At 38.9% G+C, this 18953-nt stretch overlaps 1 protein-coding gene across 1 annotated transcript in view; it reads right to left on the bottom strand.

The window, feature by feature from the left end:
- The window catches only part of Arl8 (ADP-ribosylation factor-like protein 8), a 100150-nt gene extending 81473 nt beyond the window's left edge, over positions 1–18677 (bottom strand). Inside the window, exon 1 of the mRNA XM_090382880.1 lies at positions 18325–18677. Within this exon, the coding sequence (XP_090239006.1) occupies positions 18325–18447 (123 nt within the window). The 5' untranslated portion in view covers positions 18448–18677. The remainder of the gene's footprint in view (positions 1–18324) is intronic.
- Between the last annotated feature and the right edge of the window lie 276 nt (positions 18678–18953).

Here is an 18953-nt window from a genome sequence, read left to right as displayed (position 1 = left end):
AGCCTACCATGATATATAGTAGATGGATAATTTTGAATTTGGATAACATGTACATAGTTGGCAGTAGAAGGTTAGGTACATTAGGCGATACATTCCAAGCACTCTTTTAGCTCGCCTTTGGTGGACATGGAAAAACAATTAAATTAATCAAAAAATTCAGACTGCCACAAAATCTACAATCTGCCATATAACTAGGAAGATGGTAGACTTCATAACAGTTCAAGAGGGCTTTGATTATACTCCACCCCCACTCCTTTGTATTTTAGACAAAAAAGTGCTCAGAGAAAGCTTTAAATTAAATACTATGTACTACATCTCATAAATTCAAAATTATTCATCTGTTGTTTATCACTGTAAACTCCTCCTTGAAGTATTAGTATTATTAGTGGCAAATGATGCAAGAAAGCCTGCTTATATTACCCAACTCTCCCTGCCCATCTGTTATGTTCCAAGAATGTCTAGTTCTTCCTTGAATTTATTCAAACATTTCCAATTATTTTGTTCCAAAAGTCAACCCCCACTGGCAGATGAAAAACTTCCACATATATCCTGCAACTAACCTTCCTAAATTTGAATTTATGGCCCCCCTCGTGTATTCAGCAAGAGGAATAATGCCATCAACATACTCAATCCATTCAAGGCCATAAACACATCAATTAAATTTCCTTGCAGGTGTCCCGTCACCAGATTCTGCAATTTGCAGAACTGAAGCTTTTCCTTTCTTAGAAAGAGTACCAATTTGCAGAACTGAAGCTTTTCCTTTCTTAGAAAGAGTACCCTTTTGTTCCATTCAACCAACCTTGTTGCTCTTCTCTGTACCTGTTCCAGCACTTACATCCTTCCTAAAATGAGGACTTCATATCTGTATACAGTACTCAAGGTAGTCTAACCATGACCTTGTATAAAGGGATAATCACCTCCTTATCCCTGCTAGCAAAGTTTCTATATATCATTGGCAAATCCCATGAGCAGTCCTGGCAGCACGTCTGCAATTCTCAGAGAATTTCATATCTGACAGCACAATTACCACCAGGTCTTTTTCATTTTCCACTAGCCTAAGTGTAATACTATACAGTTTTTAAGTTACTCTGGGATTACTGCTTCCCATATGCAGGACCTTTCATTTGTCAATGTTAAACTTCAGTTACCATTTCTCAGCCAATAAACCTAATTTTTTTAGATCTTTTTTGCAGTAGCTTAACTTGATTACTGTCATTAACCACCCTGCCAACCTTTGTATCAAACTTAGACATTAAGCCTAATATACTTTCTTCAACAACATTAATAAATATTGAAACAGTGGGCCCAACACTGAACCCTGAAGCACTACACAAAAACATGAATCCACAAAGAGCACTGCCCATGGATAACCACTATCTTCTCCCACTTTATCCATAGCAATAATTTGCCGGTAAAGCTACACTGTTCCAGTTTGCACAACAGTACAGTGGTACCTCGATATACGAGTGCCCTAATATACGAGTGTTTTGAGATACGAGCCGCCGAGCGAGCGATATTTTGCTTTGAGATGAGAGCAAGATTTGAGATACGAGGAATCGCACACTACACCGCTGCACATGACCCCAACATGCGGGGCGCATGTTGGGGTCGTGTGCAGCGTCTAACAGTTTCTCCCACCTCAGACTAGACCTCAGTCTGTGTGCTTGTTTCCCTCGTTTTCGTAGCATTTTTGATAAGTTGGGTTCGCGTTTTTTGCTTTTTGTACATTTACAAAACATTATCAAATTTATTTTTATAACCATGGGTCCGAAGAAGATGATGTCTATTGAATTAAAGCGTGAAATCATAGAAAAACATGAGCAAGGTGTGCGAGTAATTGACTGCGAGGATGTACGGGCGTAGCACATCAATGATATGTACTGTGCTTAAACAGAAGAAGTTGATAAAATGTATAACGCCAGCCAAGGGCGTTACAATAATTTCTAAGCTCCGGACCTCTCTCCATGAGAAAATGAAGAAACTACTGATGGTGTGGGTGACAGAGAAGCAGCTTCAAGGAGGATTCTTAACACAAAGTATCATATGTGAGAAGGCACGAGCGATTTACGGTGATTTGCTGAAGCAGAACCCACACACTTCCACAAACGAGGAATCGGAAGACTCGTTTAAAGCCAGTCGGGGCTGGTTTGACAACTTTAGGAAAAGGACCGGCATTCACTCCGTCGTCAGGCATGGTGAGGCAGCAAGTTCGGATGTGAAGGCAGCTGAGGTTTACATCAAAACGTTTTCCGAACTGATAGAAGCCAAAGGATACATCCCTCAGCAAGTCTTCAACTGTGACGAGACAGGGCTTTTCTGGAAAAGGATGCCGAATAGGACTTACATAACGGCAGAGGAGAAGACGATGCCAGGTCACAAACCCATGAAGGATAGATTAACTCTAGCACTTTGCGCCAATGCGAGTGGCGACTGCAAAATCAAGCCTCTGCTAGTATACCATTCGGAAAATCCCAGAGCCTTTAAGTCACATAAGATTTTAAAATAAAAACTACAAGTTATGTGGAGGGCAAATCCGAAGGCGTGGGTCACCAGGAAAGTCTTTGTGGAGTGGATAAACCTGGTGTTTGGCCCTTCTGTTAAAAAATATCTACAGGAAAACAACCTACCCATGCAAGTCTTTCTCGTCCTCGACAATGCCCCTGCTCACCCAACAAATCTCGAAGATGATTTACTCGAAGAGTTCAAGTTTATAAAGGTTCTCTACCTACCACCCAACACCACTCCTATCCTGCAGCCCATGGATCAGCAGGTGATTTCTAATTTTAAGAAGTTGTACACCAAGCACATTTTTCGGCGCTGCTTTGAAGTGACGGAGAACACAAACCTTACCCTTCGAGAGTTCTGGAAGGACCACTTTAACATCGTGATATGCCTAAGAATTATTGATCAGGCCTGGCTGGGTGTTACAACGAGGACCTTAATATCTGCATGGAAGAAGCTGTGGCCTGAGGCTGTAGCTGAAAGGGCTTTTGAAGGATTGGAACCCGAAGTGTCAGTGGTAGAGGAGATTGTTTCTCTGGGAAAATCCATGGGTCTGGAGGTGGATGAGAGAGATGTGAACGAACTTGTCGAGGAACAGACTCAGGAGTTGACAACCGAGGAGTTACACGATCTACATTCGCAGCAGCATATGGTGGTTCAATGAAAAATTAGTTTTGAAGAGGAGCCAGAGATGGAGAAGGTTATCTCTACAAGAAATATAAAGGAGATCTTGAGAATGTGGGAGAAAGTTGTAGAGTTCGTGGATAAAAATCACCCCGAAAAAGTTGCAACTGGTCGTGCATCGGAGTTGTTCAGCGAAACTTGCCTAACACATTTCCGCAATATCCTGAAAGGGAGGAAGAAACAAACCTCCTTGGACAGTTTTTTTAAACGATCTGCAGGTGAAAATGAGCAAAGCATGACAAAAAAAGCGAAGACCAATGACGAAAATTATACGCTTCCGTAAGCACTTCACCTTTTCTTTTATTATGTTTCTATAGAATATGTATTTGTTATTTATAAATAAATGTTTCTTCTTGTAAATACAGTACATTTTTCTTATTCAAAAACACTTAACAAAAACAACTGAGGTGGTTTTTTGGGAGCTGGAACGGATTAATGGCATTTCAATTAATTTCAATGGGGAAAATTGCTTTGATATATGAGCAATTTGACATACGAGCAAGGTTACGGAACGAATTAAACTCGTATGTCGAGGTACCACTGTATTTTACATGCAATAATATCAAAAGATTTCCTGAAAACCCCTATACAGAGTGATTCAAAAAGGACTTTACAACTTCTTAAGAATATATAAATTTATTCAGGACACATATAATTTATTAAACTGTCATATTGTAGCAAAAAACAAAGTTTTACCTAGAACAGTCATTTTGGTTCGATGTGACTGCCAATGGTGATACGGCAGACATCCCATCTGAAATCAATTTCCTTCCGAACGTGAAGTAACATATCCGGTGTAACTTCGGTAACTGCGGCGGTGATTTTGGTTTTGAGCTCAGCAAGATTGGTAGGTAAGGATGCAACAAACACTATCTTTAATGGAACCCCATAGAAAAAAAGTCTAGAGGTGTCAAATCTGGAGAACGAGGTGGCCATGCTAACAGCCCAGCTCGACCAATCCACTGACCTGAAAAACAGTTATTGAGGAATTCCCCTACCTCCGTCAGGTAGTGAGGAGGTGCTCTGTCTTGCTGAAAGTGACCTTCGTCAAACTGTGGAATGAGAAAATTTTCCAGCATATCCAGATAGACGATACCACTGATGGTTGTCTCATGGAAAAAGAAGGGTCTGTAAACTTTTACTTTGCTCAGGGTGCAAAAGATATTCACCTTTGGGCTGTCACGAACATGTTCCAGACATGCACACGGGTTTTTGCCGGCACAAATCCTGCAGTTGTGGGTGTTAACTCTACCACTAATATGAAATGTTGACTCATCACTAAAGATTATGTTGTCCATTAATGTCTCGTCTTCCTCTATCTGATGTAACATTATCTGAGAGTAATTTGTTGCACAATGGTAAACAATTAACCGCCAACTCTTAAACTACCTAGAAACCTTCCATCTGATCGATGATCGCCAGTATGGATTCCGTCAGTGTCGATCCACTGGTGATATTCTGGCTTATGTTACCCATTTATGGACAAATTCAATGGAAAAGTTCAGGAAAACAAGCAGTTGCTCTTGACATCTCAAAGAATTTCGATCGTGTTTGGCATAATGGTCTCCTAAACAAGCTTCTATCTTATGGTTTGCCAACTGTTTTTTGTAATTGGTTAACCAGCTTTCTCTGATCGCTCACTGAGGGTGATAGTAGATGGCTCTCTGTCTTCTAACTTTTCCACTAATGCTGGTGTCCCCGAAGGTTCAGTTCTTTCCCCTACTCTTTTCCTCTTGTATACTAATGACCTTCTTCCATTGACTGGAAATCCTATCCATAGTTTTGCAGACGATAGCACATTGCATACCACTTTAGAAAACTTGCCCTGCTCAATCAGCTTCAACTTCTCAAATATCCACTACCAATTCCTTAAATGCCAATCTCCAGGTAATCCTCCAGTGGGGCAAAGACAACTTAGTTGATTTCAATCTTTCTAAAATTCAGTCTTGTCTTATATCTCACAAAAAGGATTCTTCTACTCCTATGCTTATCTTTGATGACACTCCGATTTCTAGGCAAAATGATCTCTTTTGGGGATTACCCTTACTCTTTTAATCTCTCTTGGCACAAGCACATTACAAATATTGCTTCCTCTGAATCTAAAAAACTTGGTTTTCTCTTTCGCTCTTGGCTTTACTTTTCTTCCAAACAGCTGTTCACTCTATACAAATCGCAAACCCGTCCTACCGTGGAATATTGTTCCCACATCTGGGGCAGTGCCCCCAAAACCTCTCTCAGGCTTCTAGATTCCATTCAGAAGAGGGCAGTTATTTCAATGAATGAATGACTCCTCTCTAACAGAGTTTCTCCATTCGCTGTCTCATAGACGTACTGTTTCTGCTATATGCCTTTTCTACAGATACTTCCATGGGCACTGTTTTTCTGAATTGGCTTCTATAATTCCCCTGCCCCCCCCCCCTCTCTCTCTCTGTCAAAACAGTCCGAACACATGCCGCCACCAGCGAACATCCATTTATTGTCCAACTTCAAACTCACAGAATTAACTTTTCATCTTCCTTGTTTATTCATTCAACTGCCATTTTCTGGAACAACCTTCCTTTGTACGTATTTCCTGAAAATTACAGTCTACGGAAGTTCAAGTCTAATGTCAACAAATATCTTCTTTTGTCTTCTCAACCTCCAACCCAAGCACAGTACTAAGTACTAGTGTTCTAATACCTCTTGTGTTGGGAGTTTTCATAATAAAAAAAAAAAAAATAAAACCCGGGTATGCCGCAAGTGTAAACGTCTTCACAACACATGCCAAAAGGTCAGTTGTGGAATGCCAGTCTCACAGGATGCACATCGCATTGATTTCACAGAACTCTGAACAAACCTCTCCCTCAGCTTTTCCACGACAGCATCAGAAATACGTGGGTGTCCTGGCAAACAGAACCTGTCTCAACAAAATTCTTGTGCCAAAAGTACATTATAGGTCTACTAGGAGGCTCCTTTCCATATTTGGTGCAAAACGTCCATTGCACAGTTGCCACAGATTTCCTTTTTTTCCGCCTTTGTCTTCCAGGTTTTCTTCTAGCTCCTCTTGGATACCATTCTGTTATTTTCTTAGTCCATCTGTCATCATGTCTTCGAGCTATGTGTCCTGCCCAAGACCATTTTAGTTCTTTAGTTTTGATAAGAATGTCCTTTACTTGAGTTTGTTGCCTAATCCATGTGTTTCTCTTCTTATCTAACAGTCTGATTCCCAATATGATTCATTCCATTCTTCGCTGTGTAGTTCTCAGCTTCTCTTCCATTCTTTTGGTGAGTGCCCAAGTTTCACTTCCATAAGTCATGGTGGGGAGTATACATTGGTTCATTATTTTACATTTCAGACAAATTGGGATATTGCTCCTCAGTATGTGACTATATTTCCTGAATGCTATCCATCCAAAATTTATTCTTCTCTTGACTTCCAGCCATTTATCATTATTACAGCTAATGACTTGTCCCAGATACGTATATGACTCCACCTTTTCAATTACTGCTCCTTCAATCATTATTTCCCTTTCTAATGAACAAGTATGCTCATCATTACTTTTGTTTTAGCCATATTCATCTTTACTCCAAAATCCTTACTAATTCTGCATAACTGATTAAAATTTTCCTCTAATTCTTTGGGATCTTGGATTATGACCACAATGTCATCTGCAAATCGTAAATGGTTTAGGTACTCTCCATTCACATTGACTCTTTTCTTTTTTAATGCTACACTTGAGGAAGCTTTCAGAAGTCTAATCTTCTGAAAGCTTCCTCAAGGGCAGCATTAAACAACTTCAGAGATATTGTGTTTCCTTGTTGAACTCCTTTCTGAATTTTAAATTAAGAAAGGTCTTTGTCTAGTCTAATAAAGGTGGTAGCATTCTCATATATTTATTTTCTTCAAAATCATAATATATGGGGTATCTATGCTTTGTCTTTCCATTGCCCGAAACATTGCCTTACGGTGTATAGAGTCAAATGCCTTTTCATAATCCACAAATGCCAGGCATAGTGGTGTTTTATATTCATTTGCTTTCTCCATTAGCTGTGATATTACGTGAAGGTGATCCATAGTTGAGAATCCTGTCCTAAAGCCAGCTTGCTCTTTCGGTTGATTCTCATCAAGTATTCTTTCTAATCTGTTAGTAATGACCATTGTGAACAACTTGTAGATGTGGGATAACAAGCTAATTGGTCTATTATTTCCAATTTCTGATTTATTTCCTTTCTTATGCAGCAAAACTATGATTGCATATGGCACTCCTTAGGCATCACACCTTTTCTAATGCATTTTGTGAAGTCTTGCCAGTTTTTGTGTCATGTCTCTTCCTCCCAATTTTAACAACTCTACAGTAACTTCATCTTCCCTGAGGGCTTTCTGATTCTTCATTTTCTTCAACCAATATTCTATCTCATCAGGAAGGATATCAAGTATGTTGTATGTGTTACTAATTTGCGATCCATCTTCCTTACTGCTGGCATCATTCCCTCACTCCTTGTATAATTCTCTATAGTAGTCTTCTGCTATTTGAATTATGCCTTCTCTGCTATTTATAAGTACACCATCGCTATTCTTCAGTTTCAGTATCATTTGTATTTCTGTATTACTGCTCATGGCTGTTGATTTAAGTCCTTTGTTTTCCCTTAATGCTTGTTCTACTTTTCTTGTGTTAAATGCGCCTCCGTAGCCAGGTGGGAAGGAGCAACAGTGCGTAGCACATGCTTCTTAATTAGACCGGGGTTCAAGCCCGTCACCACCAAATACGGAGGATGCGGAAAGGTCAGGGAATGACCACCGCATATTCCCGGAGCAATATGGCCTTAGTTGCTAATGCTCCTAAAAATCAAACAACAACAACAACAACATCTTGTGTTAAATCTTCTTATGTCCTCTCTGAGTCTCTCTCTAATGGCTTTGCATAACTCAGTATACTCAATTTTCTCCTTGTCAGTGTTTATCGCCTTCGTTCACCATAACAAGTGTTTCTTGACTAATTTTTTTCTTCTTTGGATTTCTCTTTCCCTGTAGGTTTCTTGGGCTTTGACTTTCAGAAAGTTGCAATATTCCTCGTCGATATCTTGGTCCTGAGCAGTCTGCAGAAGCTCAAACTTGTTCTTAAGTTCCAGTACATACTGCTTTTTCTCCTCCTCTGTTATCTCAAAGACCTTTGTATTATTTACTCAAGTCAGTTTTTTCCTTTCCTTTCCTACATCTATATCAAGTGTACATCTTACCATTCTGTGATCACTTCCAACATTTACCTTATTCAGGACGGTAACATCATTCACAATATATCTTCTGTTAGTGAGGATGAAGTCGATTTCATTAGTTGTTAATCCATTTGGACTCTTCCATGTCCACTTTCTGTTCACCCTTTTCTTGAAAAAGGCGTTCATTACTGACAGTCCTTGAGATTCTGCAAATTCCACAAGTCTTTCACCTCTTATTTCTTTCACCAATTCCAAAATTTCCTATAGTTCCTCTTTCTGCGCTGTTTTGCCTTTTTCCAACCTTAGCATTGAAGTCCCCCATAATAATAGTTGTTGTTGTTGTTGTTTTGGTTTTTAGGAGCATTAGCAACTAAGGCCATATTGCTCCGGGATATGCGGTGGTCAGTCCCTGACCTTTCCGCATCCTCCGTATTTGGTGGTGACGGGCTCGAACCCCGGTCTAATCAAGAAGCGTGTGCTATGCACTGCTGCTTCTTCCCACCTGGCTACGGAGGCGCCCCATAATAATAGTGTAGTGGGTTTTCTGCTCATCTAGAAGACTCAATTTCGGTGTACATTTCTTCAACCTCTTCATCATCATGGCTTGATGTTGGTGCATAAATCATTATAATCTTTAGCTTGTGCCTCTTAGAAATCTTGAGTATTAGTCTTGACACACTTGGTGATGTACTTTTGAATTCCAAAATGTTGTTTTTAAAATCTTTATGGACCAGAAACCCAACTCCACCTTCACTCCTTTCACTGTTTTCCATTGGTGTACAGCAGATTTCCACTTGATAAACTTATAAGTGATTCATTTCTTCTTCTTGTTTCAGCCAAACCGATGATATTCCAATTCACATTTTCTAATTCCTTTTCCAGCTCTAATATCCTGTCTTCACCGATGAGTGATCGTACGTTATAACAGGCCATGTTCAGTTTCCGTGCATGGCAGCCTGGTCGTACCCAGAGATTCTTAGCACCCTCTGCTTCCACTCTGATCCTCTCGCTGTCGTAAGAGGGAGAGTGAAAGCAGCTGGGGACTGAGGGCTATTTGTATTGTTGTGCTCTCATATGCTGGAGGGTTTGGTCTTTTCCTCTTCACGCTGACCAGGCGTCTTGAAGAGAACCACTCTAAACGTTTGTTGCCACCTAAGTGACATAACAAGGCTTACCATCGAGAAGGTGTGCACGAGTGGATTTTAGGGAGGCAGGCCAGCCGGACTTCTCCTAAATCTTCTGTAATAGAGAGATATTAGATCCATCAGTGTTTTAGGCTGAGTGTCTGATAACAAACAGGATACCTGTTCCCCTCTAAGCCCCTAATCCCAATGCTTATGTCACACCAAACTGACTCGGCACTGCACTGTCCAGCGATGTCGACTGGCTTCACTTCCTTGGATTTTATGTGTTTCTTAGCTAATAGCATAACCCCTCCTCCCTTCCTATCCTGTCTATCCTTTCTGTACACATTGTACTCCCCAAATTCCAATTCTGCATTCCTTATATCTGTGTGACACCACATCTCTGATATCCCAACAATATCTGCCTTTGTTTTGAGCAATACCTCAACTTCATCAAATTTATTTACTAAACTCCTAGCATTGGTGTACACGCAAGTATATATACACCTGATCCTATTCTTAGCTACCCTAACACAACCCATGTGTTTACTTGTACCGCAATGACTCCCAACAGTCTCTGAAATATCCTGCATCTTGTTTTCTAGGTTTCTGCTCATTCCAATAGAAGCAGTGCAAGAATCACTTTCACCTCTGCCAGTGGCTACTGTTAATCTATTATTCCTTGTATCCCCCTCCAAGCTAGCAGTTTTCCGACCGACCTAACACTGCCTCGATAGCATCAGCAAATATTCTTGCACCCTTTCTATTTAAGTGTATCCCATCCCTGTAGAATAAACGAGGAAGAAGAAAAGCTGGTTCTGTGAGTTTGAAATTGGACAGTAAAAGGATGTTGACTGGTTGCAGCACGTGTTTAAACTATTTTGGAAGAAAGAGAGGGAATTATAGAAGCCAATTCAGAAGAACAGTGCCCATAGAAGTATCAATAGAACACGCATGCAGCAGAACGTCTATGAGACAGAGAATGGGGGTAATTAATTAACGTAAGTGTCCTCTTTTGAATGGAATCTAGAAGTCTGAGAGAAGTTTTGGGGGTCAATGCCCCAGATGTGGGAACAATATTCCATGGTAGGGTAGATTTGCATAGAGTGAACAACTGTCTGGAAGAAAAGTAATGCTGAGATCAAAAGAGAAAAATCAGTTTTTTAGATGAAGAGCAAGCAATATTTGTAGTGTGCTTATACCAAGAGAGGTTGGAAGTCAGGGTAATCCCCAATAGAGATATATGATTTTGACTAAAAATCAGAGTGTCATCGAAGATACACATAGGAGCAGAAAAATCCTTTTTGTGAGATATAAAACAGGTCCGAGTTTTAGAAGATTGAAACAACTAATTTATCTTTGCCCCACTGGAGAATTATCTGGAGATCAGCATTTAAGGGATTGGTAGCAGATATTCAAGAAGTTGATGCTGTTTGTGCAGGACAAGGTTTCTCAAAATGAAAGCTGGTATGCAATGTGCTACCATCAGCAAAATTATAGATAGGATTTCTGGTCAATGGAAGAAAGTCATTAATATACAAGAGGAAAGGGGGGGAAAGAACCTTGGGGAACATCAGCATTAGTGGAGAAGTTAGAAGATTAGAGCTATCTATCACCAGCAGTGAGTGGTCAGAGAGAAAACTGGATACCCAATTACAAAAAACATTTGGCAAACCATAAGATGAAAGCTTATTTAGAAGACCTCTATTACAAAACGATCAACAGCCTTTGAAATGTCAAGAGCAACTTCTTGAGTTTCACCTAACTTTTCCATTGAATTTGTCCATAGATGAGGCGTGCCAAACATAAACCAGAATATCATCAGCGGATCGACACTGACAGAATCCATACTAGTGATCATTGATCAGATGGAAATTTCTAGATAGTTTAATAAGAGTTGACTGTTAATCGATTTCTCCATTACTAAGAGAGTGTGTGTGAGTGCGTGTGTGTGTTTTGATGGCGCATAAGCTACACTTGCTATAGTGCGCCTGTCCATGGATGTTAGGAAATAATTCAGAATTGAAGGCATTTCAATTTCATTTTAGAAAACTATTCAGAATCGATTATACATTCCGATTTTTTTTTTGGAAAGCTGAAAAGTTCATTAATATTTGTCTGGTCACTAATAATATGTTCTAGTGATCTCGGTTGTTGAAGATTTGTTAAAGAAGACAAGACTGATGTTCTGTCCTGTTGACAGTGAGGACAGTCAATAAGAATATGTATCACTGTTAGTTGTGCTGAGCAGTGTGGACACTGAGGAGGATCATCACCTGTGAGTAGATGGAGATGGGTCAGATGAGTATGCTTTATTCTTTCCCATGCAAGTGCCACTTCTTCCCTTCTGGTTGGCTGGATGATCGGGTGCCAAAATTTTGGTTCCTGTGTCAAGTGAAAAAGTTTATTATTAGTCTGGGTGTGCCATAGTTCTTTCCACTGTGCAAGGCATGCTGCTGCTATGATGGCATTATAGTCCAAGGCTGGAATATGGACAGAGGTCAAATCTAAAGTTGACGGAAAGGTTAGAAGTAACTGCAATGGGATGATAACTGGATGTGAGGGATTTGTCACTCTTTTTTAGGAACTGGCTGGATATGAGCAAATTTCCAAACAGAAGGAAAAACACCTTTGGAATAATAAAGTGAAAAAGGCAACACAGAATAGAAGTTCAGGAGCACAGGTTTTGAGAACAAGTGGAGAAATACCATCAGGATCTGGAGCTTTCTTAGCATCAAGGTTTGCCGAAATCCTTCTGACATCCTTTTGATGGAAGACCACAAGCGGCATTGAATGGAGTGTACTGCAAATGGTGGTAGGAGGTTTATCCAAATCATCAATACAAGAGTTGGAAGAAAAATAGGATGCTAGCACATCAGCTTTATCTTTGGCTGAAGTTGCTATAGAACCCATTTGGTTTTGACAGAGGCAGGAACAGAGATGGGCAAAAGTTGCAGACAATAGCTATGGCAAGAGACCAGAATGCCTGGCTACCATTTGAACAAGAAGCAAGTTTTTTACTCTCAGCCTATTTGAAATCTACTTTGGTCTGATTAATAACTACTTTACAATTGTTGCAAGATTTAGTGTGGGCAGAAAATGAACCTGGAGATTTGGATACAAGCCAATTATGATATGCAACATTCTTCTCTTGAACAGCCTAAGCACATTTATTGGAAAACCAAGGTTTAGATAAAGGACAAGATTTTAAGGTAGAGCGTGGAATAAAGGATTCCATCCCTATAAGAATAATTTCACTAACACTGTCTGAACAAATGTTGACATCAGAAGATTTGAAACAGTAATTCAACCAAGTAAAAGAAGAAAAAAAAATCTTGCAGATCATCCCATTTTGCATTCTTGTAATCCAAAATGGGATGATCTGTGACATCCTCATGGCCATTCTCAACACGAGGTTGAAGGAAAAATAGGACAACTCACCTTGACCAAGCAGTTAGAAGGGTTGTTTCTGAGAAAAAATCAAGCATGCTGGCTGCATGGTTAGGATTGTTTGGTATTCTGGTAAGTAAATGAACTATCTGTGCAAGTCATTAGTAATTGCAAATGCCTCAGCATCTCGAAACAATATATAAAAGTGTATATGTGGCAAGATATACGAAGGAAAAGACACCAGAAAATTAGAAACACACCTAGATGAACATAACAAACATGTAGCTAAAGGGAATTAAATAATTGGAATTTGAATTGGACTTTGGAAAAAAGAAAATAAAAGATGTATTTTCCATTATAAAATTTAGCCAGATGGCTTTAAAAAGAAATAAGAGAATTACTGAACAGGCTTTTCAACAATACAATTAAGTAGGTACTAATGGAGCATGGCAGTTGGTACCAGGGAATGAGAGGCTGTAAAAACACTGGAATGGGAATGTATATTGCAACACGATGGAGCAGTTTCAGAAAGGCAAAATTTAAAATCCTAGCTCTGACTCATTAAGCATGTGAACAAGAGCCTGGTAAAGGGTTTGTATGTGATGCTAATTTATTAAACGTATTTATCATGGTTGTAAGTATAAACATTTTATAGCTTACGTGGTGTAAGCACTTTACACCACATAAGCTATAAGTTATTTAAAAAATATTTACATCAAATTATTTAAAATTAGTTTATTCCTTGTTGGAATCTCCTCTGTCTTAAAATCTATGTACCCCATTCTGTCAAATTCATCTGTTGCCTTTATTGTTCTCCTAACTCCACTAATCACTTGCAACACTTTGGCTTCCTTTCTTTGAAACTGCTTTCCCAACAGTTTTAATGTTCACAACTCCAGTTGGCTTTAGTTTTCTGAACTCCTCTGGAGTTGTGAACACAGACCCAGCTAGTCACTGTGCTGAAGCTTTTGCTATTACTAATGCAAACCTGTTCAGGTACCCACCAGAAAAACTTACCCCACTAACGACCATTCCAAATACACAGTCAATGTTAATAGTCCTCTAGGCACCTCAGATCATAACTTGCTGATAATCTCTTTTCCAATGGAGCCCCTTCTCCCATAGCCATTTTTGGCCTCGCATTGTTTGACATTAAATATGAAATGAGATGATCTGAATGATTTTTATTTTCCCTGACTGAATTGCTGTTTTAAATTGTCTGATCCAAATATTTGCTCAAATTGTGTCAATGAAATTATTCTTGTAGGGATGAATTCCGGTGTTCTGCATTCCACTCTAAAATCTTGTCCCTTATATGAATGTGCTAAGGCTGTTCACAATGAGAATGTAGCACATTACAACCAGCTTGTATCTATATCTCCAGCTTCATTTTCTGCCTAAACAAAAGCTTGCAACAACTGTAAAACAGTTAGTAATCAATCAGAAGTCAATTATAAACAGGATATGAGTAAAGCATTTGCTTATTGTCCAAATGTTAGTTGAGTATTTTGTCTCTTGCTGTATTCTGTATTGACCACAACTTCTGTCAATGACTACTCACTTTTCTTAAACTGATGGTTCTACTGAATCCTCAGCTAAATTACTAGCATCCTATATTTCTTCTGGCTCTTATATTAATAACCTTGGTAAACCACCATCTCCCATAGCCAATACACCCCCCCCTTATGTCTCCCATGGCCTTTTGACAGAAAGATGTTAGAAGAATTCTAAACAATTTTGATACCAAAAAAGTTCCTGGTTCTGATGGCAATTTGTCCTCAAAACCTGTGATCCTGTTCTTTGTCGTCTTTTAACACTACATTATTCCATTCATTTTTTTCTTTTGCTTGGAAATCTCATATTTTTTATGCTTTTTAGAAACCAGACAGTTCCTAAAAAGGGTAACAAATCTTCCTTTCCAATTATCACACCACTGTTACCTCCACACTTTCCAAAGTAACAGAAAGAGTGGAGGTAACTGGAGTGGTGTCCACTGACTCAAACCTTCTATCTGGTTAATGATTGCCAATATGGATTCCACCAATGTTGATCCACTGGTGATAAACTGGCTGACATAACTTATCTATGGAGAAATTCAATGCAAAATGGTCTTGGTAAATTCAAGTTTTTGCATTGAATTTGTTCTAGACATTTCTAAGGCTTTTGATCACGTTTAGCATAAAGGTCTTTTGAATAAGATTGCATATCTTGTCTATTAATTTTATCCATAGTTTTCCTTTCATCAGGAAAACTATGGATAAGACACTACATCCCACCTTCCAGTTTGAGAAACAGTGCCCTGCACAAACAGCCTCAATTTCTCAAACATCCACCACCAACTCTTTAAATGCTGACTAGTTAATTCTCAAATGGGAGAAATATAACTTAGTTAATTTCAATCCTTTTAAAACTCAGTCTGTCTTATTTCTCACAAAAGAGTATTGCACCTATGCAATCTTCGATGACACTAGATAAGCTCACATATCTCTATTAAGAATACGCTGACCTCTGACTTCTCTCTCTCTCTCGGCACAAAGACATCACACACAAATATTGCTTCCTCTACATCAAACAAACCAGATTTTCATTCTGTTACTTTCTTTCTAAACAATTACTTACTCTGTATAAATCTTAAATCCACCCTACCACAAAATATTGTTCCCAAATCTGAGGTGGAGGCTCTCCTGCTTCTTGACACCATTCAAAAGAGGGCAGTCATGTTAATTAATGATCCATTTTTACCAAGTCTCTCCACTCTGCCTCGTAGATATTTAGTTTCTGTTACATTCCTTTTTATAGATGCCTCCAAGGGCACTGTCCTAAATTTGCATCTGGGATTGCAGGGGGGGGGAAGTGGAATTGCATCTGCAATTTTCCAAACCAATTCCAAGCACAGATGCTGCAAACAGGCAGTATTCATTCACTATCCAAGTCCAAACTTACAGAATCAGCTTTACTTATTTATCTCTTCTACTTCTGTTTTATGAACAACTTTCTTCTCCCACATGTATTTCCCAAAAATTATAATCTACAGAAATTCAGGTCTAATGTCCACAACTTTCTTCTCTCTTCTCAGCCTTCAACCCATAGATGGTAATAAGTACAACAGGTTATAATACTTTTTTGTATTTAGGGTTTATGTTTTCTCCAATGAAATGGGAGGGAAAAAAAAAAATCCATCAGCCCCAGGTGCCTTATTTACTTATAGCTTCTGCATAAATTTCTATTCCTGCTTTCTTTCAGTTATCATATGATCATTTAACTCCCAGTCAACAATAGCGAGACTTCTGGAATCTCCATCTCTAAAAACTTCTTTGCCTGTGAAATGTAAATAGAAAATATTTATTTAGTTTCTTGTCAACTCATACAGTGTTTGGCATTTATATCAAAGGAACCAATACGGTTCATCTTTTCCTTCTAGTTATCAAAAGCAAGGAATTCCTTACTATGTTTTTTTGTACCCTTAGGCATAGGCTTCTCATAATCAGAATCAGCTTACTTAACCCCCCCCCTTCCCATGAGTAACTTCATTACAGACTAATTTCAAGGACACTATCTTATCACTACCTGAACAACCACTTAAAATATATTTGTTACTGTTATACTATTGTAGTTACATTTTTTTCCCATTTGGTCAGCTCTCTAAAGTGTATTGCATCTATGGTGTCACCATGCTTAATAATACCTTCTTTGGATAAAGTGATGTTATAGTTGTTGTTGTTATTTGATTTTTAGGAGCATTAGCAACTAAGGCCATATTGCTCCGGGGATCATTCCCTGACCTTTCCGCATCCTCCATATTTGGTGGTCACGGGCTCGAACCCCAGTCTAATCATGATGTTATAGAATGGGTCTCATCTGCGTGATATTCCACAAGCATCTAGAAAATGCTGGTAGGTTTAGAAATCAACCTAGCACTTTTAACAATTTTCAAATGCCAATAACAAAATTGTGAAGGTGAAGATTATCTATCTCCAGAGTGGCTTCTTGATCCCAGGGACTCACATCTGCTGAGTATGGGCTTGGCACACCCAGGGTCCTGAGTTGGTTATCATCATTCTTCTCTTTCTTGGTGATTCCCTTCTACTTCAGACTCTCGTTCTTGTTTCCTTTCTTTCTTTCTCTCTCTCTCTCTCAGAGTAACTCAGAATTTTTTTTTGGCTGGTGCAGCATAAGCCTTAGGCTTCCTTGCACAATATGGCTAATAATAATAATAATAAAAGTGATAAGGTTTTTTTTTTTTTTTTTTTGTGTTTGATAGTTGTTGGTGCATCGGCTTCTGTGGCCATAATGCACCTCCCAAGGTTTTTGCATTACTTTGACCCAAGCCCGAAGTGGGATTCGAACCTGCGACCTTTGGGTTGCCAGGCAAGCACTTTACCCACCCGGCTAGCCCGGTCGGCAAGTGATATGCACAACTAGTCAAAGTGGTATTTACAAAGTATATTGTTGGTGTAAGAATACACCTTTAGAGTACTTTTTTTACTGACTATAAGCAATGTATATATATTATTATTGGGTCACTTAAAATTACATTGTCAAATTTTTACAGTTAACAAAAAATTGTAACAACACAATTCACCCACCATAATGCTACACGTTATCTAAATTGGTATAAAAAAAAGTAAAGTGCAGCCATTATCAACCCACTGCAGGATGGAAGCCTCCTCAACAATTCATACTGAGGGAAATAGACCATAATCTGCCACGCTGGTCCAATGCGGGTTGGCAGATCGACCGTATTCAGCAGTCAGGGGCTTGAACCCCGGTCTACTCAAAGAGCGTGTGCTACTGCACTCCCGCTCCTGCCCACTCGGCTACGGAGGCCGTTGGTATATTGGTATATTTTGCAATATATATTGGTATATATTGGCAAATTGGTATATTTGTAATAAACAGCAACGGGCATAAAGGTTGTGGGAACCACCAATGGTGACGATTTGTAAACAGCTTCGTCGTAATAAAGAACTTAACCAATGGAAAACAACTTTTATCGGAAACACCTTTGCATTTAATAGTTCATATGGATGTCATCATAATTTGAGCCGGTCATCATAATTTGCGCCGCACCACATCCACTTTTCAACTATCTTTCGCTTTCTCATATATGGTGATCTAACGTTTGAATGGACATACGTTTGGAATTGGTTTTATTCCATAAAAAGTAAAAACATTTTAACTCAGACTACTTCACAAGAGAAGACGAGCATAAATTCCTATTTCAGAAGTTCTGAACAGTAAAGCAACAATTGATACCGAAAAACATACGAAAATGTCCTCCTACTTTTTTATTTTGACCCAATTTTAATAAAGTGTGTAACAACATAGCAGCTGGCACCGCCCATCGAATTTTTTTTTTAGAGTGGAGTCATGGTGACTCGGGGGTAGAGTACAGAAAAACCTGATGAGCTTAAAACTGAATCATACTTACTGATATCACGTTCACAAACGTTGTTTTTCCAGAATACTGAAGACCAACTAAAGTCAGCTCCATTTCTTCCTTCCAAAAGAGGCTTTTAATCCAATCCAAAAACCTATTTATGAGAGCTAACATTTCGCACTAAAACTGGAACTAGCTATAGATTATTTCTGCCACTGATAATTAAAATTATGTTTATTAACTATACTGGTTTGTGCGCATTAAATGATAATTCCATACGCAGCGACGAAAATTTCGAGTTTATGACACTCAAAGCCAACCACACCAACACAATCTTCCCAGATCACAGCTGAAACTGCAGAACAGTAGCGAATGACAAACCAAAACCATCGAACTGAGAGTATAAGCACCCTCACTCTCAGAGTCATGTGCTTTTGTCATGTTTGCGAACCAGATATATAATTTAAGCAATGTAAAGTGGAACTTAATATAGAAAATTATTAGGTATATTAAATAATGGAGAGAAATACTATATTATTATTATTATTATTATTATTAGCCATATGGTGCAAGGAAGCCTGAGGCTTATGCTGCACCAGCCAGAAAAAATTAAAAATTCGAATACCCTGAGAGAGAGAGAGAGAGAGAGAGAGAGAGAGAGAGAGAGAATCACCAAAAAA

Source organism: Mastigoproctus giganteus, chromosome 1 (assembly GCF_048544385.1).
Source record: "Mastigoproctus giganteus isolate SK-2022 chromosome 1, ASM4854438v1, whole genome shotgun sequence".
Taxonomy (NCBI): domain Eukaryota; kingdom Metazoa; phylum Arthropoda; class Arachnida; order Uropygi; family Thelyphonidae; genus Mastigoproctus; species Mastigoproctus giganteus.
This window is presented reverse-complemented; position numbering and strand designations above follow the sequence as displayed.